The 25590-nt window shown below is 38.5% G+C and overlaps 1 protein-coding gene across 6 annotated transcripts in view; it reads left to right on the forward strand.

The window, feature by feature from the left end:
* Positions 1–7487: 7487 nt before the first annotated feature.
* acaca (acetyl-CoA carboxylase alpha) overlaps positions 7488–25590 on the forward strand; it is a 35784-nt gene continuing 17681 nt past the window's right edge. For 4 of the 6 annotated variants that reach the window (XM_055148208.1, XM_055148210.1, XM_055148211.1 and 1 more), the window contains exons 1-28: positions 14247–14451; positions 15314–15554; positions 16613–16745; positions 16845–16983; positions 17074–17183; positions 17261–17342; positions 17410–17508; positions 17585–17691; positions 17881–17991; positions 18065–18274; positions 18350–18520; positions 19683–19844; positions 19938–20101; positions 20204–20354; positions 20534–20637; positions 20719–20946; positions 21022–21172; positions 21413–21547; positions 21990–22136; positions 22217–22405; positions 22492–22592; positions 22785–22873; positions 23032–23156; positions 23274–23387; positions 23584–23697; positions 23765–23854; positions 23934–24052; positions 24950–24973. In XM_055148208.1, the coding sequence (XP_055004183.1) occupies positions 15343–15554; positions 16613–16745; positions 16845–16983; positions 17074–17183; positions 17261–17342; positions 17410–17508; positions 17585–17691; positions 17881–17991; positions 18065–18274; positions 18350–18520; positions 19683–19844; positions 19938–20101; positions 20204–20354; positions 20534–20637; positions 20719–20946; positions 21022–21172; positions 21413–21547; positions 21990–22136; positions 22217–22405; positions 22492–22592; positions 22785–22873; positions 23032–23156; positions 23274–23387; positions 23584–23697; positions 23765–23854; positions 23934–24052; positions 24950–24973 (3581 nt within the window). In that variant the 5' untranslated portion in view covers positions 14247–14451; positions 15314–15342. Of the gene's footprint in view, positions 7832–14246; positions 14452–15313; positions 15555–16612; positions 16746–16844; positions 16984–17073; positions 17184–17260; positions 17343–17409; positions 17509–17584; positions 17692–17880; positions 17992–18064; positions 18275–18349; positions 18521–19682; positions 19845–19937; positions 20102–20203; positions 20355–20533; positions 20638–20718; positions 20947–21021; positions 21173–21412; positions 21548–21989; positions 22137–22216; positions 22406–22491; positions 22593–22784; positions 22874–23031; positions 23157–23273; positions 23388–23583; positions 23698–23764; positions 23855–23933; positions 24053–24949; positions 24974–25282; positions 25433–25590 lie in introns of those variants that run through there. The other 2 variants (XM_055148209.1, XM_020933589.2) reach the window with 2 other exon arrangements.

Consider the following 25590-nt stretch of genomic DNA (forward strand, 5'->3'; position numbering starts at 1 on the left):
TAGTTTATTTTATTTGAAAACAGCTAAAGCTAAAACATGTCTGCCATATGTTACTGACTAACCCTGGAGTTTTCAGGTTTTAGGTTGGTGTCTAACCCTTTTACAGCAGCTCTGTGATATCTACTACTGCTATATAAGCTAAAGAGTGCTTCTGACCAGTGAAAATGAACCTTTGCCTCCATCTGAAGTTAAAAAGGACCCAAGAACTAAGAAGAAGAATGGAAAATCTTATATCAGAGGCTCTGCTCCAAAATATGGACTGAATGAAAGAATTGATCCGGAGCACCTTGCTGGAAGAGTTTACCTAAACCCTGTGTTGGGTTGGGGTGGGCTTCAGTCAGCTTTCCCCAAAAACCCAAAGGTAAATTTAAAACTGTTTTGCTGAAATACACTAGTATTTTGTAATTTTGTTTCTAACTTTTCCTTTGTGTTTGCAGGTTTGGGTGGTGTCCTTTAACCCTTCTACAGGTATCAATTTATTATTATTATTACTATCATTGTTAAATAGTTCATAGTTAATCTAAGCTACTTGTAAATCTACTTCATGTCTTGCAACTGTGAGACATGAAAATCATCTGCGACAACTGTAGCAGATGTTAGTTTATTTGAAAACAGCTAAAGCTAAAACATGTCTGCCATATGTTACTGACTAACCCTGGAGTTTTCAGGTTGGAGAAACCCACATCGTTTTAAAACCTGATCATTTGGAATAATCTTAAGGTACAGTATATTTTAGAAGGGAATTTTTGAGGGAAATTCTCCCTCTACATTTGGTCCCTTCATCATCAACAAAGTGCTGCTGGGGCAGCCTCTCAGGAGCAGTGAGCTGCTGCCGTACACCTGTGCAGGTTCTGCACACAAAGGAACCTTCTTTCTGTGAGTGAGTGCTCAGCCACTCATCTTGACTTGAGTTTTGGTCCGAGGGTTGAGGCCCTTGTGTTCTGTCACTTTTTGTGGTCTGATTGTAATAGTTCTGACCCTTTGACCTTGGGTTTGTGACCCACATAATCTTACAGGGATCTTTCCGTGCTGCAGGTTTCACTGCTTTTATTGGTCTGTTCATGTAGACTTTAACTCAGATAGGTAATATTTCTGTGTGAATCATCTCAAAACAAGACCTAAATATGCTGAGGATTTTATGTTACAGGCTTTAGTTTTGGGCCTAAACTGGTCCAAAAGTGGGCTATATTCTAAACGTTGGCTCACTTTTATGGAGACTGCTGGTCTCTCTTGGTCTTATCTGATCTAAATGTGGAGTGGGCCAGATTAATTGTTTACACCATAATTTCCACAGGTTGAGCTTGGGCCCTTGTGTGTTTTTGGTGTGTGCCTCGACTGGTCTAAATATGGGCCAGATTTAAACAGGCTGGTAAAACATGTTATGGTTGGGTGAAACTGATATTACTTATTGTAAACTAACCCTTCAGCAGTTTCATTTGGAGTTAAAAAGATCTGAAAACTGACTTGATCTTTGGGTTGTGTGTATGTTTTATATTTGGTTTGGTCTGAACTGGTCTAAACGTGGGCCAGATTTGGACTGGTTTATAGAGTCTGATGGCTCTGGTCCTAACCCTTACACTAAACTGAAAGTCTAGTAGTCGTGTCCTAATCCAACTCTTCCACAGGTTTGCACAGGGTCTGTTCGTTTGAAATACGTTGACATTTCTGTTTAAACATTGTATTAATTTTACAGGGTTAAAGGTTAAATCTCATTCATTTTGCCATTGTCTATGTTGTAAAATTGTTTTGGGCTTGTCTTGTGAAATGACGGTTCTAACCCTAACTCTTCTGACTCTTCTCATTGCAGATCTAAACTGTTTTACTAAACTTTTAAACTAGTCTTTACAGGTCCAGAGGCTGCTGCTGTTTACTGTGAGTATGTCTGCATGCACTTACTAACACACTAACTCTGTACAAACACGGGCGGTGGGTCTAATCCAGCCACAGGGGGCACTGTATGTGTCGCTCTGTGCCAGTCCCCAGCCTGGATAAATGGAGAGGGTTGCTTCGGCGTAAAACCTGCCTCTTTTAGCCCGATCTTAAAGTGTGTATGGCAGCTTTTTCTAATTACTTGTACTTGGTTTGGTGATATTTACTTGTGGTGAATATTTATCATAGTTTTACATCAGTTTTGTTTTAGTTTCTGGACAAAAGTTGAAAAGAAAAGCACACAAATACAGGCCTTAGTGTGATCTGTGTGACTGCAAACCTCCGTTCAAACAGTTTTGTTTTTTTTATTAAAGACAACAGAATATAACATTTAAAAAATAAAACAAACATCAGTGTTTAACAATTACAATATTCAGCATAAAACAAAGACAAAAACAACACCCACAACACCACAACAAATACAAAAAGGCCCCCCCATTTCCCCCCCAACCACCCACACTGACACAAAGTCAAACTAAATAAATGTGATAGTGCAACATAAATACACCGCTAGGCTCCCTAACATTGATACACACCAATTTATAATTGAAGTTCCTTTTGTCTCTCTTCCTTTTCTTTCTTTTTTTTTTTTGTTTAATAATTTTTTAATTTATTAGTCCCTATACTGAAACTAATATTTATTTTCACCATCATCAGTTCCTTTCATCATCTTTCACCATCCGTCACAATCTCAAAACATAACCCTAAAGGCATTTCTTTTTATTTATTGTTATTATCACGATTATTCCTACTATTATTTCCACTACCATTATCCCTATTACTATTTTTATTATTATTAATTATTATTACAACCATAATACCTATTATTGTCTCTACTATTAATTACAATAGTTACAACAATAATATTTCATTATCATTGGTAGTAGTAGCAGTAGTAGTGGCAGTAGTACTTTTTTTTTCCCCTCTTTCTTTTTGTATTTATTTATTTATTTTACTATAAATAGTAGATATATGAATACTATATAGATCCCTACTTTAAATCCTTATGGCCAACATCAGTTTATATGATATATTAGCATATAAATACACATACTAATTTTCTCCCAGGTATTTAAGAACTTCCCATCTCTTTTTATACTTTTTTTTTCTCTTTGTTTCAATTGTATAACCTTCGTAAGTTAAGTACTGAAAACTATATTTTTTTTAAATAGTTAATATTAAGTGAGAATAGATTTTTTGCTTTGAAAAATAAAATGTTTTCCTAGGGTTATAATTAAATTGACAAGATCACTTCTATTTTCAAAATCTCCTAGTAAAGCAGAGGCTAAATCCAACTTGAAAACCAAACCCAACTCTAAACACATCTTCTCTACCTCACTCCAAAATGAAGATACAATGTGGCAGTACCAAAACAGATGTTCAGTCGACTCTACTTCCAAACAGCAAAAACGGCATTCATCAGTATCTATCATATTCCAAATTTTTTACATTTTCCTTGTAGGCAGAAAATTGTATATTATTTTGATTTGAAAAAATCTATTTTGTACATCAATATTGGTATTGTAAATTAATTTAAAAATCCACTCCCATGGTAAAGGGCAGTCAATTATGTCCTCCCACTTTCTAAATGTATTGTAAGGGATTGTCTTTAATGAGTTATATGATAAATAAAATGTATTTATTTGTTTTTTTATTTTTATTCCTTTCATCCAAATAAATGTTTTTGTTGATGGTACAAACCGAAAGTTTATAAAACCCTTGATTTATTTGTTGCTTTCATTTCCTTCCCAGAACTGTAATTATTTGATTATACGAGTAACGTGAACAAACATTACCATATACATTTGTAAATTCTTCATATTTCATGATCTTACCTTTTTCATTGGTTAGATCATTTACAAAAATAATACCCTTTTCAAACATTTTTTTCCAAAAGAAAGGTTTCCTATCTATCACAATATTTGAATTGTACCATATGATCTGTTGTAGGATGTCGTCTCTTTTTTTCTGGTTTATGAAATTGGAATCGCCACCATGCATGCAAACATTCTTTTATAAAGTTAGATCTATTTCCAATCAATCTACATATAGGAAAAGGGAGGGCATCAGTTGTAAAAAGGGATACAGTTTTTGCTGCCATAGTAAGTGTTTTTTGTCCAACAAAATACTCGTGTACCACTCTGTATTTAAATAAAGTTTTTTGAACCATTGATGCTTTTAGAGAGAAACATAAAGCTTTTAAATTAAGCAGTTTAAAACCCCCACAGTTATAATCATTGTACAAAACCCCTCTCTGAATCTTCTCTCTTTTGCTATCCCAAACAAAGTCAAAGATCTTCTGTTCATAGATTTTAAAGAAGTTTTGTGAAGGAGATGGTAATGACATAAATAGATATATAAATTGAGGAACAATAATAGAATTAATAATGGATACTTTCAGCATATAAAGTCAAAAATTTTCCTTTCCATAATTGAAGAATTTTATAAATTTAACTGAACATAAATCTTCAAGGTTCTCTGGGATAACATCAGTCCATACAACTGGTACTTTACAATCCATAGTAAAATTTGTACCTTTTAAACTGCCTATCCTCAACATTTTACACTTATTATAATTCAATTTTAGTTCAGATTGTTGGGAAAACTATTCCAAAAGGTCCAATAGATTTTGTAAATAATGAGGTTTAGGGCGTTAGTGTCGTCAGCATACATTGATATTTTGGTTTCTATGTTGTTATTAATTAACCCTTTTATATTTTTATCCAATCTAACTTTAATAGCTAATATTTCCATTGCTATAATAAATAAGTATGGCAACAATGGACATCCTTGTTTTAGGCCTCTTAAAAGGGGTACTGACTCTGAGATGTGTCCATTATTACCTCCGCCAAGGAGGTTATGTTTTTGCCGGCGTTTGTCTGTTTGTTTGTTTGTTTGTTTGCTTGTTGGCAACATAACCCAAAAAGTTATGGACCGATTTTGATGAAATTTTCAGAATTTGTTGGAAATGTGAAAAGGAAGAACTGATTTCATTTTGGGGGTGATCCGGAAGAAATCCTGGATTCTGGATCACTTTGAAATTTTAGTTAACATTGTGGTAAATGGGGCCAAAAATTTTGTTTCTCAATATCTCGGTTAATTATTGACCAAACCCCATGAAATTTGACTCAGGGATGGACAATGGGATCCTCTTTCATATTCCAAAGGCTGATCCGGATCTGATCCAGAAGACTGATTTTATCGCAATTTATATAAAAAATGGGGGTAGTCCTTGGCGGAGGTCTGCGCTCTCTAGTTGATAATTCTACAGTTTGTTTTGTTATACAATGTTTTAACCCAATTTATTAGAGAGTCACCAAAGTAAAAAAAAAGAAAGACTTTTACATATAAACTCTAGATTTATCAAATCAAATGCCTTTTCTAGATCTGCAACAAAAATTAGTCCTTTTTATTCTCTGTATTATAATTTTCAATTATTTCCAACAGCTGTCTAATGTTATTACCTATATTTCTCATATCTTCATATAAGAAGCCAGATTGATCCTGGTGAATGATGTTTGGCAAAATGGATTTAAGTCTTGGAGCTAAACATTTTGCCAGTATTTTTGCATCATAACACTGGAGAGTAATACGTCTCCAATTCTTTAAATATACTGGGTCTTTGTACTGACCATTTGATTCTTGTTTCAATAACAATGAAATGAGACCTTCTTTTTGGGAGTCAGTCAGATACCCCATTCTATATGAGTAATTAAAGCTCAAGAGTAATGGTTTCTTGATTTCTTTGAAGAATGTTTGATAAAATTCAATAGGTATTCCGTCTACTCCTGGGGTTTTCCCTTGTTGAAAGGGCATGACAGCTTCAGAAAGTTTTTCCTCACTTATAAGGCCTTCACATAGATGTTTTTCTAATTCATTCAGTTTTCCATCAAATTTTTTTGGGAAGAAATCTTCAGTATCAAGAGGAGTTAACTGATGTGAGAAAATATTTTTATAGTAATTTTCAATTTCTTTTAATACTGTACATTGTGTAGATAATATACTTCCATTATTTGTAACTATCTTACATATATTCTTTTTAGAATGATTTTTCATTTGAAGGTTCAGAAAGAATTTAGAACATTTTTCCCCTTTTTTCATCCAGATCGCTCTTTTAAGGTCATAGCTTTTTAGTAAACTATTTTCTACCGGATCAGTCAACTCCTCCTGCTTAGCCATTAGAGTGTTAAGATGCTCATTTGTTGAATTTATATCTTGGTCTACTTTTTGTTGTAATTCTTCAATATCCTTCTTTAATTCTAATTCCTTTATTTTAATTTTTTTTCTTTTCCATGATGAATAGGCAATAGCATGTCCCCTAAAACTACATTTAAGCACTTCCCACACTATAAGGGGGTTTGAAGATCCTTCATTATATTTAACAAAATCATTAATGAAAACTTTCATTTTTTCAATAAATTCACCATCTTGGAATAGCATTTGATTGAATTTCTAATATCCACATCCACGTATACTTTCTTCTATTACAAAATTTAAACCTATACAATTATGGTCTGAACGTAATTTGTCTTCTATTGATGATGTTGTAACTTTATTTATCAGGGAGAATGAAATCAGAAAATAATCAATACGGCTTGCTTGATTCTGTCTTCTCCATGTATATCTTGTAAATTTGGGTTTTTTTAATCTCCAGATATCAGTTAAATCGAAAGTATCCATAATGTTATTGATCTTTTGTAAAGACTGAGGATGGTAATTTATTGAAGTATTTCCTTTTCTATCTAATGATTTGTCTAAGGCAACATTAAAATCCCCTACTATAATCATTTCCCCCTGTTGTTCCAATAATCTGTTACCTATCTCATCAAAAAACAAAGGTTCATCTTCATTTGGCCCATACAGATTCACCAAACAGATTCTTTGTGTCTGAATTGTTAAACTAAGAATGAGCCAACATCCTTGCGTATCCCTTTCTATTGATCCTAATTGGAAATTAAAATGTTTCTTTACCAATATCATAACACTTTTTGAATTACTGTTGCCATGTGAAAAGAAAATAGGACCATCCCACTCTTTTTTCCATTTTTCTTCGTCAACATTTGTTAAGTTTCTTGAAGGCAAAAAATATCTTGTGGTTTACTTTTTAGCCATATAAATATGAGTTTTCTCTTTCTGTTATCTGCAAGGCCATTGCAGTTATAACTAATTATCCCAACTTCATTGTCAATTGTAATTCCATAAACCATGAGGCCTCAAAATGTTTATTACACATTTTATTAGGTCTCTCATTTCCATTTCCCCTAAAATAAAGTTTTCCATAACTGAATTCTGTTGCACCCCTACACCTGATAAGAAAAACATATAACAGGGCAAACAAACAAACAAACAACAAAGACATACAGACATACAAGGACATACAAACATACAACATAGACATACACACATGTACCCCCCAAAGCAAGAAAAATAATAGAGCATTCCCCATTTTATCAATTGTCCAGTCCCAAAGTAAAATGAGTAGCTCCGATCGTCAGTCCTGTCAAGTCCGTATAGTCGTTACCATAGCAATATTGCGATGACGTAATCACTATGCGACTTTGTTATTGTTCATCATGCCTGTACAGTTCACCATTCACATACAGTTTATCGACTATGAGACGGACTTTCTGCCCTTTTTGCCTAAAGGAGTTCATAACTGGAACTAACTTACGACGCCTTTCAACAACCTCGGCGGGATATTGGCTTGTCATGAAGAACCGGGTGCCTTTCAACTTTTTAGACAGGGCAAGCACTTCATCTTTTCCCTTGGAGCTAGCGAACTTTACGACCATAGGTCTTGGTTTACCTTGCTCCTTTCGCTGTCCTAGTCTATGTGCCCGCTCAAGTTGGATCTTTCTTGCCGTTTCGTCAGGAAAGTCCTGACGAGGGTCTCCGCCGCACCGTAAGTCTCTCCTTTTGCCTCGTCTATCCCCATGATGAGCAGATTGTCCCGCATGCTCCTGCAGTGCCGACTTTAACTGCTCGTTTTCATTTGTCAGGCTAGTAGTTGTAAGTGTCAAACCGGCCACTTGTTTTTTAATGTCTCTTGTTCCTTTTCCATGTCCTGTATTTGCTTGTTGTTGAACTCCACTGACATTTTCAACTCCACGACCTCATTTTTTAGTTCGTCCAAAATGTCCAATTTTTTAAGTTGTTCAGCCATCATCTGCAACATCTTTCGGTCCGCAGGGGTAAAGGTAGTTTGTTCATCAACGTCGGAGGAAGACAATTGCTCACGAAAGTGTTTGGATCCCCCCTTTGGCAGGGTGGCTAACAATGGTTACCACCTCGGTGTCTCCTCTTCTCAAAATACACACACGCGTGTGCGAAAAGTTAAATTCACGTCCACTAATCCACCGATGTGGATGTCATTCGGTTAAACTGACCTTAGAACAGAGCGGTTTTTTTTTTTTTTTTAGATTAGAACATACACTGGGACTACTGGGACGCAATCTCAGCGTGTGTTGCTCCTGGCAGCCATGTTTTCTCTAGTTGAACCATCCGTTCAAACTGTTTCCCTTCTTAACGGAATAGAAAAATAGTGAAAGGCAAAGGCGATGGGCAGTATTGGTAACCTTTGGCTGCCTAAGAAATCATCAGAGTTTGCAGGAACATTTTGTATGTGGAGCGCCATCAAAGCAAAATCCCAATTCCTCGCTCAACCTTGGCTACAAATTTAAAAAGTCAACGCCAAAGCGGAAGGCACCAGCTGTTCACCAAGAAACACCTTCCACTGATGGAGCTCCACATACAGAATGTTCGCTGCAAACTCAGGACGATTTAGGCAGTCAAAGGGTTCCTTTTTTGTTCTTCCTGTGTGTGTGTGTGTGTGTGTGTGTGTGTACTGCCCATTCTGTCATACTGTCCTTTCAAAAAGCAGGTACTGGTCCATGTGTGTGGCTTCCTGAAGACCTCAACTTGGAGTCGCCGGTCTTCTCCTATCGTTTCTGCTTTTTGATTCTCACCACCCACTGCAACACAAACTTGGAGTTATTCGGACACTACATCACAGGGCTCAAGTGGTGCCTACAAGCACAGAGGGAAAGGAGAAAGAAGAACAACATGTGCAAAAATCCCTCTCTGTTTGCGGATATCCAAAATGGGCCTTCAACAAAACTAAGAGAACTAAAAAACAGGACAATAGGGAATCAGAACCCAGGAGAAAGGGGGTAACTATTCCCTACATGGCTGGTGTTTCGGAAAAACTACAGAGGCTCTTCAGACAATGAGATCCCGGTCTATTCGTCTATCTACGAACACTTTAAGACAGAAACTGGTCCAACCAAAGGAAAAACACTGAGCTACAAACAAAGCAATGTGGTCTACTCCATTCAGTGCAGTGAAGACTGCAGTGAACTCTACATTGGAGAAACTAAACAGCTACTTCACAAGAGGATGTACCAACACAGACGAGAGAGCAGCAGTGGACCTCAGTCTGCCGTACATCTCCACTTAAAAGCCACAGGCCGCTCATTTGAGGACAGTGAGGTACAGATTTTAGCCAGAGAAAAAAAATGGTTTGAGAGGGGAGTGAAAGAAGCCCTTTTTGTTAAGAAAGAGAATCCTTCTCTAAACAGAAATGGAGGCCTCAGACACCATCTATCTCCTATTTACAACTCCATCCTCAAACCTAATTCAAAACAAACAAGAGAACAATAGGTGTGGCCAGGTCAGGTTCAGAGGTGTGGAAGCTCCATTATGGCCATGAATTGTTATGCTAATTAGACTCCACACCCTGCACAAGTCAATAGGCCGAACTAACAAACAGAAACTGTTCCCTGAAAATGCTTAATTAATGTTCCCTAAACCAGCTCAGAGTTCTCAGTCATTTGAGCGCTTCAAGCCAGGCAGGCAGAGTGCTCCGTGCAGGGAAGGTATGCTCCGAGCCGGGCTGCGCTCCGAGCCGGGCTGCGCTCCGAGCCGGGCTGCGCTCCGAGCCGGGCTGAGCGCTCGCTCCGAGCCGGGCAAACAGTGCGCTCGAGCGAGCGCGGCAGCGCTCCGAGCCGGGCAAACAGTGCGCTCCGAGCCGGGCAAACAGTGCGCTCCGAGCCGGGCAAACAGTGCGCTCCGAGCCGGGCAGTGCTTCAACAACTGGATAAGATAAAAGCATTCTAAATACAATTTCAACTCCAAGCATGCGTTCTCTAACAATGAATCTGGTTGTATAGTTGGCATTGTACCAAGGACGGCGCAAGTTCTTCTAGCCAGCCGTCAACCCTGGGTTCAGGCGCCAGAGTTATATAGAATGCTTTTATCTTATCCAGTTGTTGAAGGCGCACCACTGTGCGTAAAGGTCCTGGTACTGCGAGTGCAGCCGAGCAGCGTGGCTACAAGGGACAGATGCGTAAGAATTTGAAACTTTTATGAATGGAGAGATTACGGGGCGTTACCTGACACTGCAGATGAAGGCGAGCGGTGACACGCACTTGGCTTAAGGCGGAATGATACGGCCAAACCGAGAAACTACGAATAACTGAATTGTGTGACAATGTGGACATTTTTGTGAATAGACAGGAGCAGTAGACATTCATTACCTGTCGCCTAAGACTAGGGCGCACAAGAATGCGCTGTGAAGCTCAGCGTGTTGCAAGAGTGAAGCGGTGCCTGACTCGCAGTCAGACAACAGCACTAAAAGGATCAATGATTTAGGAATTTGGATATTTTCATGAATAAGGGCTAAAGGATTGGAATTATGTCTGGTCATGGAGGACAGAGCGGTTTATACAGGGACCCAAAAATGCGTGGGTCCCTTATAAACTCATAAAAGTTTATAAAAAGGCGGCTGCAGAGCTGCTTCTCCTCGTGCGCGGACTTAAAGATGTGGACTTTTACGCACTTGTTAACCAGGTTAACTCTCAGGTCATCTCCACCGCGCTCTCACCTGCAGGGAGGTCAGGCGTATGCGGGCCCCTCGTGCCAACACAGTAGCGTGCGTAAAACTAATAGCACGAAAGGCGCTCTAATGGCACCAGGGAGCAGCTCTTCCTACCGACAAAACAGCGCCTACCGACCCGCATTCAGCTCTAGAAACGTACCGGGACAGAAAGACAGTCTGTGTACAGAACAAGGTGTCGGAATGAAGGAATGTTGAAAAAAAGGCTTAAGTGCCGCCACTCAGACCAAAGGAAAAAAAATGTCGGAGTGCAGGGACGTTTGATAAAAAAATGGAAATGCCGCTTCTCTGACAATAACACGTCAATATTGGAGTGATGGTAAGCTATGTCTAAGTGGCAGCGTGTAACCACAAAACGGTACTTTGGCAAAATGAAAGAAACAAATGCCTTTCTTTCTCTATTCCCCATGGCATTAAAAATATGGAACCGTGGCAATAAAAAAAACTTAAATTTGGTTTGTTGAAACCGGCATTAACGCTGAGTGGTGTCATTTCAGATGCTGTGGGGAAAAGGGAAGGACATAGAAGGAGTCAGCAGGCTCAGCACCTCACCATGCACATGACTCCAAATCTCCCACTCTCCACACTGACTACGTACAACCACCCATTTTATACTGGTGATAAACTCAAGTTATCTTCTGATCAGAATATAATATAATAATAATATAATGCACTCGAGTGTATTATTTTATTTGTTATTTATTATTGTTTTATTTCTTGTTGTTGGTTGTGCAAACTATTTTGCATTGGTTATACTGGAAGGTTAAGGGTATGTCATATAGAGGTATGTTCTTAGATTGTTCATTATTTATATATTTATAAATGTATTTATATTTAAATAAACATTGTTTACATTTAAAAAAGCTGCTGCTTTTTTTTTCTTTTCTTTTTTTGCTGAGATTTAATATTAGGATATCACTGATCCAACTTCTATTGCTGAGAGTGTTTTTAAATGTAACCACACAAGTTATGCTACTTGCTGTAAAATGTGTTTTATGTACAGTAACTGCAATGCAAATGCTGCTTGTGTATAGTTAGGTCAGTAATAAATACATCAGTATTAAATCTGAAGCATATTTAGGCTCCTAACGACACAATAAACAGTTCCGCGGCAGATACGCGGCAAATAACCCGGTTCTGAAAGCGGATCCAAAACGGGTCCCGGGCGGATCCGCGAGAAACGGATCCGCCGCGGATACTTTTGGCTATGTGGGAACCCTCAAGCGCGATCGGGCGTCAGCTGCGTTTAGCTCCGTGGAGCGCGGAGTTCTGCGCCGGTCCTTTCGCTCACGATCACGGTCTACGCGGGCGTACCTCTGCTGATATCGCGGTGATTTTAGCAAATTTGTATGAAAAAAAATGAAAAACCCACTACTTCAATCCATGTTAAAAAAGCATTGTGACGCGCGTTACTGACATTTGTACCGAGTAAAATATTACCACTTTTTTCCCTATAATGCCGAACATTACTGCGTTACAACAAAAAGCACCGCATTACAGTAATTAATTACTTCCCAGCACTGACAAGATATTAACCATAACCACTATAGAGCTACGCGCGCGGAGCAGCACGTCCTGTGCGTGTAGATTTCAGAAAATAGGATCCATCCTATTTTTTGACGCTCTACGCGAGCGTAGGCGCGTATCCCCGTCAAAATACACAGAGAGCATGTATCTATTGTTGTATTTGTGCATTTACCATCCGCACATCGTGCTCCCTGGGCAGCTGCTGGTGGAGCCGCCTTCACGTTGACACGCGGCTGTGGTTTCGCGAGATTAAATGCGAGCAGATCGTCACTCGTCAGGTGAAAACAAATTCTGACGTTTAATTGAACCCCAACAGTGACGTACGTCGTTCATCACACATAATTTGAACAAATTCACGTTCAAGTTGCGTTCAGTTCAAAGTTCACTGAAAAATGGACGTGTTCAATGAACGCGTTCTTTTGCACAACATTGGCTGGGGATGCTGTAGTCTTCACTTTTCATATGCTTTATAGTGTATTATATTCAGGCCAAAATCCTGCATTAGTCATTCAAATTTCAGCACAATCGGTCTAAACATGTCCGTGTTACAATTTTTAAAATATTTTTTGGAGGATTCTTTGCGCCTCTGCTGGCCAACCATGAAAAATGCCTCATGTCCTTAATAGATTTTTTGCTTTTAATCACACATAGAATTTAATTCCCAAATTTTGTAAAAATCTGATAATGTTTACATTTCATGTCGATGCTAGGTAGCGCTATAGAGTTCACTTTTCATATGCGTTATAGTGTATTATAATCAGACCAAAGTTATGCATTAGTGATTCAAATTTCAGCATGTGCGCACTAAGTCTGTGTGTGTAAAAAAAAATTTGTAAGTGGCTTTTTGTAAAAAAAATTTTACTATTTTTGGGGGAGTCTTTGCGCCCCTACTGGCCAATCGTGAAAAATGCACCATGTCCGTAATGGACGTTTTTGCTTGTATTCATCCATACAATTTAATCCCCGAATTTGGTACAAATCCGATAATTTTGACGTTTCATGTCTATGCTAGGGGGCGCTATAGAGTTCACTTTTATTAGATTTCATATTTCATTACATTCAGGCCTGGATCACATAATTGTGATTTGAATTTGAGTTCTCTAGGACAATATCTGTGGCCGTGACAGGTCACCGAAGAAACAGGAAATGAAGGCGTTTTTCGCCGGCGTGCTACGGGCAAACCGTAAGGAGTATCAAAAAACCTTCTGATGCATTTTGTGAGTTTATGTCTGTAGATGTGACATGACAAATCTGAGCTCATTTGGACCAAACCCCGGGACTTGAATCTTTTTGTAGACACCCAAGTCAAAACTGCATATACCTGCAAAATATGCATATACCTCGTATGCAATCATGACGACGAGTTCTCCCTAAAAATACAGTTACATGTAAAAAAATATATATAAATAAATAATAATACAAAATTAAGCAACATATAAAACATGAAACCATTCCAGTTAATAATAGCATGGGATGTTCGTGTTTCTGACTAGATTATATCATAAAATTAATCGTGTATTCTCAAACTGCTAGCTTATAAAATCAAATATGTGCCACACGCGCCCATGCGCCCCGCTTGAGGTACTTGAGAGGAGAGTCCTCTTCCGCGTCGCGCCCCTGTGTCAGCCAATCAAGACACGGCCCATCTGCAATACTCAAACGTGATTGACTGTCTATGGATCAGGCCCAATCAGGTCCCATCAAAGGACTACTTCTACACAAACAATATCTGGAATACGATAATATTTTCGCGTTGCTCCTTCTGTCACATATCATTTGTCTTGTTTTTTGTTTTATATAAATGATCATAAATATGTCTGTCCCGTGGTGCTAGACTGCATCACAGTCTGTGGGCCGCTTACACTCTTATGATTGGCTGCTTTAGCGGAAGCTCGGGTCAGAGGCCGATGGCCAACAGTAACCCAGCTCGCATCATCACATCACACCACTCTCTGCTGTTTGAGGCGTTTACTGAGTATATGTGAGCTCATCATGATAGCCTTTTACCACCTCGCAGAGGCCGGGGATGCTATTTAGACGCCGTTCACATTGGTGATCTGTGAAACAACTTTTCAGAATTACTTGTCGGCTCGTTTCCACCGGTGAGTAACTGCTAGTCTGTCATCTCTCGAGATGCGGTGTCGCAAACTCTGGTGAGGCGCAGAGCTGCAGAGATACTCGACACGAGCTATGCATTTGTAATTACTGTTGCATTGTTCGGCATTGAGGATGGTCTGTAACTGTGTCATGGCTAACAGCTAGCATTTAATACTCTAATCTGCATGGGGCTTATCTGCGGGCTTCTGCCCTTGATGAACTTAAAACTAGCTTGTGTTTGTCAGGACCAGGACAACCTTCTATCATAGAACAGTGTCGGGACATCTTATTTATAGATGTGAATGCAGCGATTGTGCACTCAACACTGTCCTATATTTATTTGTTCGCGTTTGTAGCGCATCTATCTCCTGTGCTAGGCTTGTTTTTCTGGTCCCACAAGCAGATATGGTTTGTAAGGTGTGCCTCCTCTGACAGCACGGGCTGCTAATAAACGGAAAGGGTTGCATTTCCCACTGCAATAAAGTTAAAACTAATGTGTAGTCCCACTGTCCGCATTGGAGCTTTGCTTCTGCCTGCCTGTATGTTGTGTATGTTCTGTTTGGTTTTGTTATCTTTTATTCAACATGGGATATGTAATTGTCATGAGTCATGGACAAAACTGTGTATTAATGTGTATGTATGTAATGTGATGTAGGTAAAGTGTACTAATATGATATTTTGTGGCTTCAGGTGGTTCATAGTATGATGCAATAGTCTGTGTTCTATCAGTACACTTATGTAACTGACTGTTGCGATATTAGATCTGGACAGAGATGCTGTTTGATCTTAATGTCATTGTACCCTGATATTTGGACTCTTTTATCACCCCATCTGTTTCACGAGTTATAATCTTCTTTTTTATGCCAGTTATTACGGCCTGCTTGTGTCCCCCGGCCATGGCACAGCAGGACAGAGCTGCCAAGAAGGACCCCATGATGGCCACTCTGAACTCTCATTTCACTGTGGGGTCAGAGGACAACTCAGAGGATGAGGGAAAGACTGACATACAGCTGGAAGACAAGGATGCTCGTTCCATTTCACCATCATCTGGGAGCTCAGACAGCACGTACGAAATGGGCTTTGACCAAGTGGACCTTCAAAATCTAAGGTAACAATATAAGCACTGTATGGCTTTCCTACGACACATACCATTTTTATTGCTAAAAAGAATCCCTTGAAAAACATGGATCTTATCAATAAATAAATAAATAAATGTTGTGAGTGGGATTGACCTGTAACCTGACCTAGAGACATCACCTGCTTATATTTGTGGAGCTGAACAAGATTAATTCCATAGTGTGGAACAGGCAAAACATTAACTTCTCATTGGAAAGAAGCGATTGGTGGACCCTCCATAAGGAAAGCTGCAAAATGCATCAATAATGTTGTTGCATGCATGTATACATAGTTATAACAGCATATTTTATCTCAAAGAAATGGTTAAAAAGTAGTGATGATAATAAATGTTTTTTGTTTGTTTTTTTGTCTGCATACCAATGTGAATACCATGTTCATTCTTTAAAGGCTACACAACCAGACTCCATGTCAGTGGGGTATAACTACTCCAAAACCGGCTATACTAGACAGTTGTGTCCACAGACGCCACCTCTGCAATGTTTTAGTTATGGCTCAGGAGGAGCTTACCTGAAATATAGGGGTCTTTTTTAGGCCAAGAAGCCCCCAAAAATGATGTCAGTATCAGACCATCCTGTCCAGCCAGCCATGAAACCCCTTTCCCTGACACACCTTCCAACCCACCCACTAGAGCACCATTTATCCACTCCCCCTTGTGGTGCCTATAGAGGTGGAGCATAATTCAAGTGCTAACACATACACAAGCACAGAACTAGAACACTGGAGGTCTGTTCAATTTAAGTCATTTCAAACTTTTCAAAATACTATGAATACTACAGTGATTCAAATAGAACGAAGAGACTATTCCTCTATTCTAACAACAGTCTATTTTTGTACAAGCAGATTTTTATTTTAATAACTTCTGGCTAGCTATCATTTTAAAATAAGACATGATCCAGACCAATATCAATGTTTTCAGTCTTATTAGTTATATTATGTTCTCCCATTCTGATTGTAAAAGGCTTTTTGATATTATATTCAAATATAATCTAGTCTAAGTAAGTATTTGCTTTCTTTGTATTGCTGAAACAGGCCGAGCATGTCAGGCTTACATCTGGTGAAACACAGCAGAGATCGTAGACGCATTGATTTACAAAGGGACTTCACCGTTGCTTCTCCTGCTGAATTTGTCACTCGCTTTGGTGGCAACAAAGTTATAGAAAAGGTGCGTTGTTGCATATCAGAAATACTACTTTAATTAATGTTTTATGAAATCCTTTAAATATTTTGAATCAACCTAATTAGTGTGAAAATGCCTCACCAGGTGCTTATTGCTAATAATGGAATTGCAGCAGTCAAGTGCATGAGGTCTATTCGTCGCTGGGCCTATGAGATGTTCCGTAATGAAAGAGCTATTCGTTTTGTGGTGATGGTGACCCCAGAGGACCTCAAAGCTAATGCAGGTGAAAGTTGTTCACCAAGCTGCTCAAATGCTCATTGCTTTAAAACCATTGTGTGATAATAATCATTTACCATATTTCTGTCATATACAGAGTATATCAAAATGGCAGATCATTATGTGCCTGTGCCTGGAGGGACCAACAACAATAACTATGCCAACGTTGAACTCATTCTGGACATTGCAAAGCGGATACCTGTTCAGGTACTGCATTATTTGTCTGGTTGTATTAATGCATTATTATGCAAGCATGAATGTGTAATATTCTTTCCCCAACATAGGCTGTATGGGCTGGCTGGGGTCATGCCTCAGAAAATCCCAAACTTCCAGAGCTGCTTTCTAAGAATGGCATTGCTTTCATGGGTAATTTAAAAATGGGCAAATTGTTTGTGTCTCTAGCAGGAGGGTTACACACATCTGTCTTTTTCAGGTCCCCCAAGTCAGGCAATGTGGGCTCTAGGAGACAAAATAGCTTCCTCCATTGTAGCTCAGACTGCTGGCATCCCAACCCTGCCCTGGAGTGGGACAGGTAGGCCATTGTTTCTCAGACAATACGGTATTGTTTTTTAAATGTCCAGACTAACATTTTTACTCTTAATTTTTAGGTCTTACTGTAGAGTGGACAGAGAACTGCCAAAAGAAAAAGCTCATTAATGTCCCGCATGAACTGTATGAACTTGGCTGCATTCAGGATGTAGAGGGTGGACTAAAGGTGGAATTGCAAACAATTGTTGTACTATTTACTCAGCTACTTAACAGATAAATTTTATATACTAGTATATACTACCTGTCAAAAGTTTGGACACACCATCTTATTTTATTATTATTTTTTTATTGTTATTGCTACAGCTACAGCAACTATATAATAACATTTAATACAATGCTTTTTTTTTATTGTCAGGCTGCAGATAAAATTGGGTACCCTTTGATGATCAAAGCCTCTGAAGGAGGTGGAGGAAAAGGCATTCGTAAAGTCAACATAGAGGATGATTTCCCTAATCTCTTCAGACAGGTTTGTAAATGTCACATAATATCTTATGACATGTTTAGTTCAGGGATTTAACTATAACTTTGATTCCTTTCAGGTACAAGCCGAAGTTCCAGGGTCACCTATATTTGTCATGCAGCTTGCTAAGCACGCCAGACATTTGGAAGTCCAGATCCTTGCAGATCAATACGGCAATGCAATTTCTCTGTTTGGTAGAGACTGTTCAGTGCAGCGGCGGCACCAAAAAATCATAGAAGAAGCTCCTGCTACTATTGCAACCCCAGATGTCTTTGAAGATATGGAAAAGGTAGAGGGTTAAAGGGTTTTACTTTGTTGGTGCTTAAAGTTTATCAAGTATGCTAAACTCATGTTTATTTTCTAGTGTGCTGTAAAGCTGGCTAAAATGGTGGGGTATGTGAGTGCGGGTACAGTGGAATATCTCTACAGTCAAGATGGCAGCTTTTACTTCCTTGAGCTCAACCCTCGTCTTCAGGTGGAACATCCCTGTACGGAGATGGTGGCGGATGTAAATCTCCCTGCAGCACAACTCCAGGTCAGTGTCCTCTGTGGCTCCCTAACCTCGCTGTCCAGTAACCTAAAAGTTATTGCGCTTCAGTGCCCTTACTACAAAGCAGCATGTGCCCCTGTCTCCATGGTAACCCACAATAAAAGGAGTAGATGCGCCACTGTAGATTCAGGGTTATACCAACAGCTGGTCATGTGATCTGTTCTGCAGTGTTTGGGATTGTGTGTATGTAGGTCAGTGGCCACCAAGCTGAAGGGCACTGTGCCGGGGAACAACAGGAATATCCTTGCCTGATATGCTGAATATTCAATGTTCACTGTGCAATGTTCACTGTACAATGTTCACTGTGTGTGCAATGTGCACTGTGCATCAGTAGATTTCAGGTTTGTACATGGTTTCCATTAGATTCTATTCAGACTATGATGGCACTAATAATTTTTACATTAATAATTTTATGTCATACAATACAATACAATAATACAATAAATGTCACTTATTTACTGTATTTCCTATTTAATCATATTTTTTAATTGAATAATTACTTCTTAATTTAGTTTGGTTTATGTATTTCTGCTACTCAGTATGACTGGCTTAACCTCTTAATTAATTTTGAAGTTTAGATTTGCCTTTGTATGTATATACTTTGCAATGACAGCATGCTGGGTGTTCTACATGTTCATCTGCCAAAAAAGTTTCAAGTTAGTCTGAAAAGTCCAGAAAAATACAAAATAGATTTAAAAAAAACAACTGTGAGCATGTGATCAATACCAGGTATGTTCTTTCAACAAAAAGGTGAAACTGACTAAATGAAAAACTGTTGGCTAATGCTAATGCTATCTAGCGTGTAACTAATGTTATTTGAGAGGGACTTGTTTAACAGTACAAATCAGCTTACCTGTTGTAGTTTTGGCTGATTCAGTTTTTTATGGCCAGATGGTAGTAAAACAAATCTCAGATTAAAGTCTAACTTGAGCTTCAAAGAGAGCAGTGTCTACAAGTAGCATCACACCCCCAGATAATGTTGATGACATAAGCTGCAAAGTATCAGTTCAATATCATTTTTTGTCTAATAAAAGTTACAGTGTGTTAATATTGCTAAATGTAATATGTAATTCTAGTCTATGTCTTTATTTTTCAAACTAAATCTACAAAAAAGTTTCCATATATTGAAATTCTCGCCCTCCTTCAGATTGCCATGGGAATTCCTCTTCACCGAATCAAAGACATCCGGATGCTTTATGGGGTCCATCCATGGGGAGATTGTCTGATTGACTTTGAGGGTCTGTCCACTGCCCCTTCACCAAGGGGACATGTCATTGCTGCACGTATCACCAGTGAAAACCCAGATGAGGTAATCCTTGCTTATCAAAATTGCATAAGACGCTTTATTCTTGGTTCTTTATAAGTCATGTTTTCCGTGAAATGTATTTCTATTTGGCTTTAGGGATTCAAGCCTAGCTCTGGAACAGTACAAGAACTCAATTTCCGTAGTAACAAAAATGTGTGGGGCTACTTCAGTGTGGCAGCTGCTGGTGGGCTACATGAGTTTGCTGATTCTCAGTTCGGACATTGTTTCTCATGGGGAGAGAATCGTGAAGAGGCCATCTCGTTAGTACTTTTATATTATTTAAACACATCCTTAAAAAGACAACATTTGCTTTTGTAATTCTCGCAGGGTCCCAGTTCACTCACAGTGTCTTTGTGTTTCAGTAACATGGTGGTGGCTCTAAAGGAATTGTCCATCAGAGGAGACTTCAGAACAACCGTAGAATACCTCATCAAGTTACTAGAGACTGAAAGTTTTCAACAGAACAGTATTGACACAGGCTGGCTTGACCGGCTCATTTCAGAGAAGATGCAGGTATGCAGAGATCCCCAACTATGTCTGATACAGAATGCATTGAAATATTATAATTTATATACTAATTTATGTAAAATAATTGCCCTTGGATTAGCTAGAGCAATACAGAAGGATGACTGCATAATTTACGGGTTTCTGCTAATACACCCAGTGTAACTGTACTTTGTGCTCTGGTGCAGGCAGAACGACCTGACACCATGCTTGGAATTGTGAGTGGTGCACTTCATGTAGCGGATGTTAACTTGAGAAATAGTGTGTCCAACTTTCTGCATTCACTTGAGAGGTAGAAAATGGCCTTTTTACTGCCTCTTATCTAAATTTTATTTGAGTTTATGTTATATAATTACCTCTTATTTGCCACTAGGGGTCAAGTGTTACCTGCCCACACGCTGCTCAACACTGTGGATGTAGAACTCATCTACGAGGGCATTAAATACGTTCTGACAGTGACGCGTCAGTCTCCAAACTCCTATGTGGTGATTATGAACAACTCCTGTGTTGAGGTGGACGTTCACAGGCTCAGTGATGGAGGGCTGCTGTTGTCCTATGATGGCAGCAGTTACACCACCTACATGAAAGAAGAAGTGGATAGGTAATTCAGAATATAAGCCAAAGATGTTCACAACACGCACATGTTTTTCATGTTGTTGTGTTTTTTCCCCCAAAGGTATCGAATTACTATCGGAAACAAGACTTGTGTTTTTGAGAAAGAGAATGATCCTTCACTGTTGCGATCTCCTTCTGCTGGAAAACTCATTCAATACACTGTTGAAGATGGTGGCCATGTTTTCTCTGGGCAGTGCTATGCAGAAATAGAGGTATGGATGCCTGCAATGTTATTAACAAAGACTTGTATAAGGACTGAAGTGCAGACAGTCACCAAAATAGGAAATACGTGTAGACAATGTAAACAAAATAAAGGGCAATATAATAAAAGCCTTGATAAAATATGATGATAAAAGCTATAAAAAGTTACCTTCAATTATATTTGTTTTTGGCTTTTTCATGAAGCTTATTCATGGTTTAAATAACGTATCTACTACCTTTGTTGTTTGCAGGTTATGAAGATGGTGATGACCCTTACTGCTTCAGAGTCTGGCTGTATACACTACGTAAAAAGGGCTGGAGCAGCACTGGAGCCAGGCTGTGTCATTGCCAAACTACAGTTGGATGACCCAAGCAGAGTTCAACAGGTAATGCAGGTCATTTACATTTAGGCATTTGCATGTTATTTCCAGGTATGGAGTTTTGTTAATCTACACAGGGCAGGACCATACTCATTTGAACTTTTTTCCACATTATAACAAACACATAATCTCACCATTTTTGTTTTCCTACTTATATGTAAATGACTCATAATACAGCAAGGTTCGCGTCATACATTACATCAGAACTAAGCTCAGAACTCAATCTGGACTAGACCAGGGCTAAAACAGGACTAAATATTTTTTGTCTTTATATGTTGTTACTGGCCTATTGTTAGTGAATTAATTTTGTATAGTTGATAATTTTGTGTATTACTACTTCTTGTCTATTGTAAGTAGCTTAAAATCCTGGATATTTAAGTTTTTTATTTTTATTTTCTGTTGAATAAGTTTGCTCATGCTTTACATATTTGGCTTGTTTATTTCATAGGCTGAGCTGTATACTGGGACATTACCTTCAATCCAGGCAGTGGCTTTAAGAGGAGAAAAGCTCCACAGAGTCTTCCACAACACACTGGATCACCTGGTTCACATTATGAATGGTTTTTGTCTCCCTGAGCCTTTCTTTGGCACCAAGGTAGACTTTTAAACACTCCTGCACAATGGTATAGCTGTAAGTACTTCATAATTGACTTTTTTTGTCTTGTACTGTCTTAGTTGAAAGAGTGGGTTGAACGGCTAATGAAAACAATGCGTGATCCATCTTTGCCGTTGTTGGAGCTCCAGGACATCATGACCAGTGTGTCAGGGCGCATTCCTCCTGCTGTGGAGAAGGCCATCAAGAAGGAGATGGCTCAGTATGCCAGCAACATAACATCTGTGCTCTGCCAGTTTCCCAGTCAACAGGTGCATGGGCATGAGGTTTACCAAGACTTAACAACAGTACACCAGTCAGTTGTCAAAATTAGAATTTTTATTTCTGCCCCTTGCAGATTGCAAATATTCTTGACAGCCACGCTGCCACCCTCAACAAAAAATCAGAGAGAGAAGTCTTCTTCATGAACACCCAGAGCATTGTCCAGTTGGTTCAAAAGTTAGTGTCTTAAGTTGTGACAGTGTAATCCTTCATTCATCCAGGAGTGGCTCAATGTAGAGAAGGTTAATTGGTGGTCCAGATGACCACTGATGAAACCTTCTCTACAAAAGTTGTTTTTGGAATTATGATACATGCAGTGATGCCTTTGTTTGTTTGTATAGTCACCATCTTTTGTGTGTTTTGTGGTAGGTATCGCAGTGGAATCCGAGGTCATATGAAGGCAGTGGTGATGGATTTGCTCAGACAATATTTAAAAGTAGAAATCCAGTTTCAAAACGGTACGAGTTCATTCATTCATGTGATTTATTCTATTGTTGATGCTTAGCTTTGCATGCAGTACATTTTTCTGACCACTTGAGGGAGCTCTTTCTCTGTATGGTGATATTGACTGCAGCAACTCTAGTATTAAAAGCGTGTTTTTTTGACATACTAACAGGACATTATGACAAGTGTGTGTTTGCTTTGAGGGAGGAAAACAAAGGTGACATGGCCAATGTGCTCAACTACATCTTCTCTCATGCACAAGTCACCAAAAAGAACCTACTGGTCACTATGCTCATAGTAAGTGTGCTTCATTTGTACTGCTCATAACAAGGCCAGCAAACATACAAGATCTTACAATGTATATTGTTCATATTCAGCCTGAGTAAATAAAATCATTTTCTGCCCCATCTACAGGACCAGCAGTGTGGCCCTGATCCCACACTGACGGATGAGCTGATGACGATATTGACGGAACTAACACAACTTAGCAAAACTACCAATGCCAAAGTGGCACTGCGTGCTCGCCAGGTGCTGTTACTCTTCCATTATTATTATTTTTTTTTAAGTAAATAATTAAATGATTAAATAATTTAAGAAAATATCTCATTCAAATGGTTTTAGTATAGCACTTTACCAAGATTATCCACCAGGTGTCAGTAAAACATAGAAATTAAACTTGTTGTAACAGTTATTGTGAATAACACTTTTTTATATTATTTTACAGGTCCTCATAGCTTCACATCTACCATCATATGAGCTTCGACACAACCAAGTGGAGTCCATTTTCCTGTCTGCCATCGACATGTATGGACACCAGTTCTGCATAGAGAACCTTCAGGTATGAAAGTTGAATTGGTAGAAATATTTGAAAGTGTTTCTGTATTAATACTTGTTTTCATCTCTAGAAACTGATCTTGTCAGAGACCTCCATCTTTGATGTTCTGCCTAACTTTTTCTACCACAGTAATCAGGTGGTAAGGATGGCTGCTCTAGAGGTAATACAATCATTTTTAGTTATTTCTTTTGACTTTATTAATTTATTGAAGTTCATAATAAAAACCTTTCAAACGGCAGGTTTATGTGCGAAGAGCCTATATTGCTTATGAGCTCAACAGTGTCCAGCACAGACAACTGAAGGATAACACATGTGTAGTAGAGTTCCAGTTCATGCTCCCCACCTCCCATCCAAACAGGTATCACAAAGCACATCTTCAGCACTTATACACCTTCTTAATAAGAATAACTATGTACTGTTATTTGACATTTAGCACTCTGAAAATATGTTTGTCTTTATTAATTACAAAATACTGTGTAAATAATGTCATGACAGACATTTACAGCAGTTTGTCTTTGTTTTACTATAGCAGTATGTATTTGAAATGCATACTACAACAACAACAACAATCTAATCCACATTTTGACACTTTGTGAATTACTTAAAATAATCCAAAGTACTTTCTAATATACTGGTATAAAAACTTTGTAGCATATATATTATTAAGCTCTTGCTTACATTGTTTTTTTGATGTGACTTGTCTGTGAAATTAAATATCCTGAAACTGTTTACAGAGACATAGAAAAAAGGCAAGATCAGACTTGGATTTTTCTTTAGTATGATTTAATAATTATTTTGTGCCAGGGTTTTGTATCTTTATGTGTGAGTGTGACATGTTCCTATACATTTTTGCTTTGCCCTTATCGTAGTTTCTTCTTGTACTAGTATGTGGTTCTATATAGTAGCTATGGGCAGTAGCAGGTTGGTTTCACAAAGCCACATGTAACTCATACGAATGCATGTTCATTTTTGTGTTTACTTGAATTAACACTTGCATTTCTCTATTGTGAACTAATAACAGCATGAGGTAGTGTCATTATCTTATGCATGTTGGAAGGGAACAATCCAAAAGCAAAATGTGTGTTTACGATTCACTTTCATTCTTTCACAGCCACATTCACTGCTACATCAACACCTAGTAATAACAACACAACCTAGTAGCATAAACACAAGTAACACACATTTCTTTAAACTGACTGTCTCCCTCATGTTGCTTGCTACTAACCACGTAGTAACTGATGTTGTTTGATTGCAGAGGGAACATCCCCACTCTAAACAGGTATTGTACTCATTCTTTTTATTGCATAGTTTACTAGCAAATTTAGGCTAGTTGCCTGCATGGCCAAAACATGGATTTTGAATATGCCAAACCAAAAAAAAATTGTTTTGAAAAACTTGCTCATGTTATTACTTAATTTTTAACAACTGATATAATGTCACAGCCTTTAGCTTAGAGTCAATGATTGTGTCTTGTGTGTGTGCCTTTGAGAATGTATGTGATTCTTATAATACCTGTATACATGTTGTGGTGTAAGGTAACTGAATACTCAGGTATCTGACTAGAAATGTGTGATCAATGCCTTACCAGGAAACCTTCTGCTCCGGTCCGGGATTTTATAAGAGCCTTGGAGTTAAGGATAGAGGAATCTAGATCACAGGACTTTAATGAACAGAATAATAAGGCTAAGGATGAGAATTCTGAAAGGATTGATGGCCCAGTATTGGATTCTTTGGAAAGGTTTGATGACCAAAGGTTTTATTTTAAGAAATCTCTTGGGGATTTCCACGATTGGGACTAACACAACAAATTAATTACTGTGTGGAAATATCTGCTGGGGAGCTGGTGTATTGCTCTTTATTATGTCTATACTAACAAATTGTTCACATTGTTACATA

Source organism: Boleophthalmus pectinirostris, unplaced genomic scaffold (assembly GCF_026225935.1).
Source record: "Boleophthalmus pectinirostris isolate CB_2022bp ecotype Guang Dong unplaced genomic scaffold, ASM2622593v1 HiC_scaffold_12, whole genome shotgun sequence".
In the NCBI taxonomy this organism is placed as follows: Eukaryota; Metazoa; Chordata; class Actinopteri; order Gobiiformes; family Gobiidae; genus Boleophthalmus; species Boleophthalmus pectinirostris.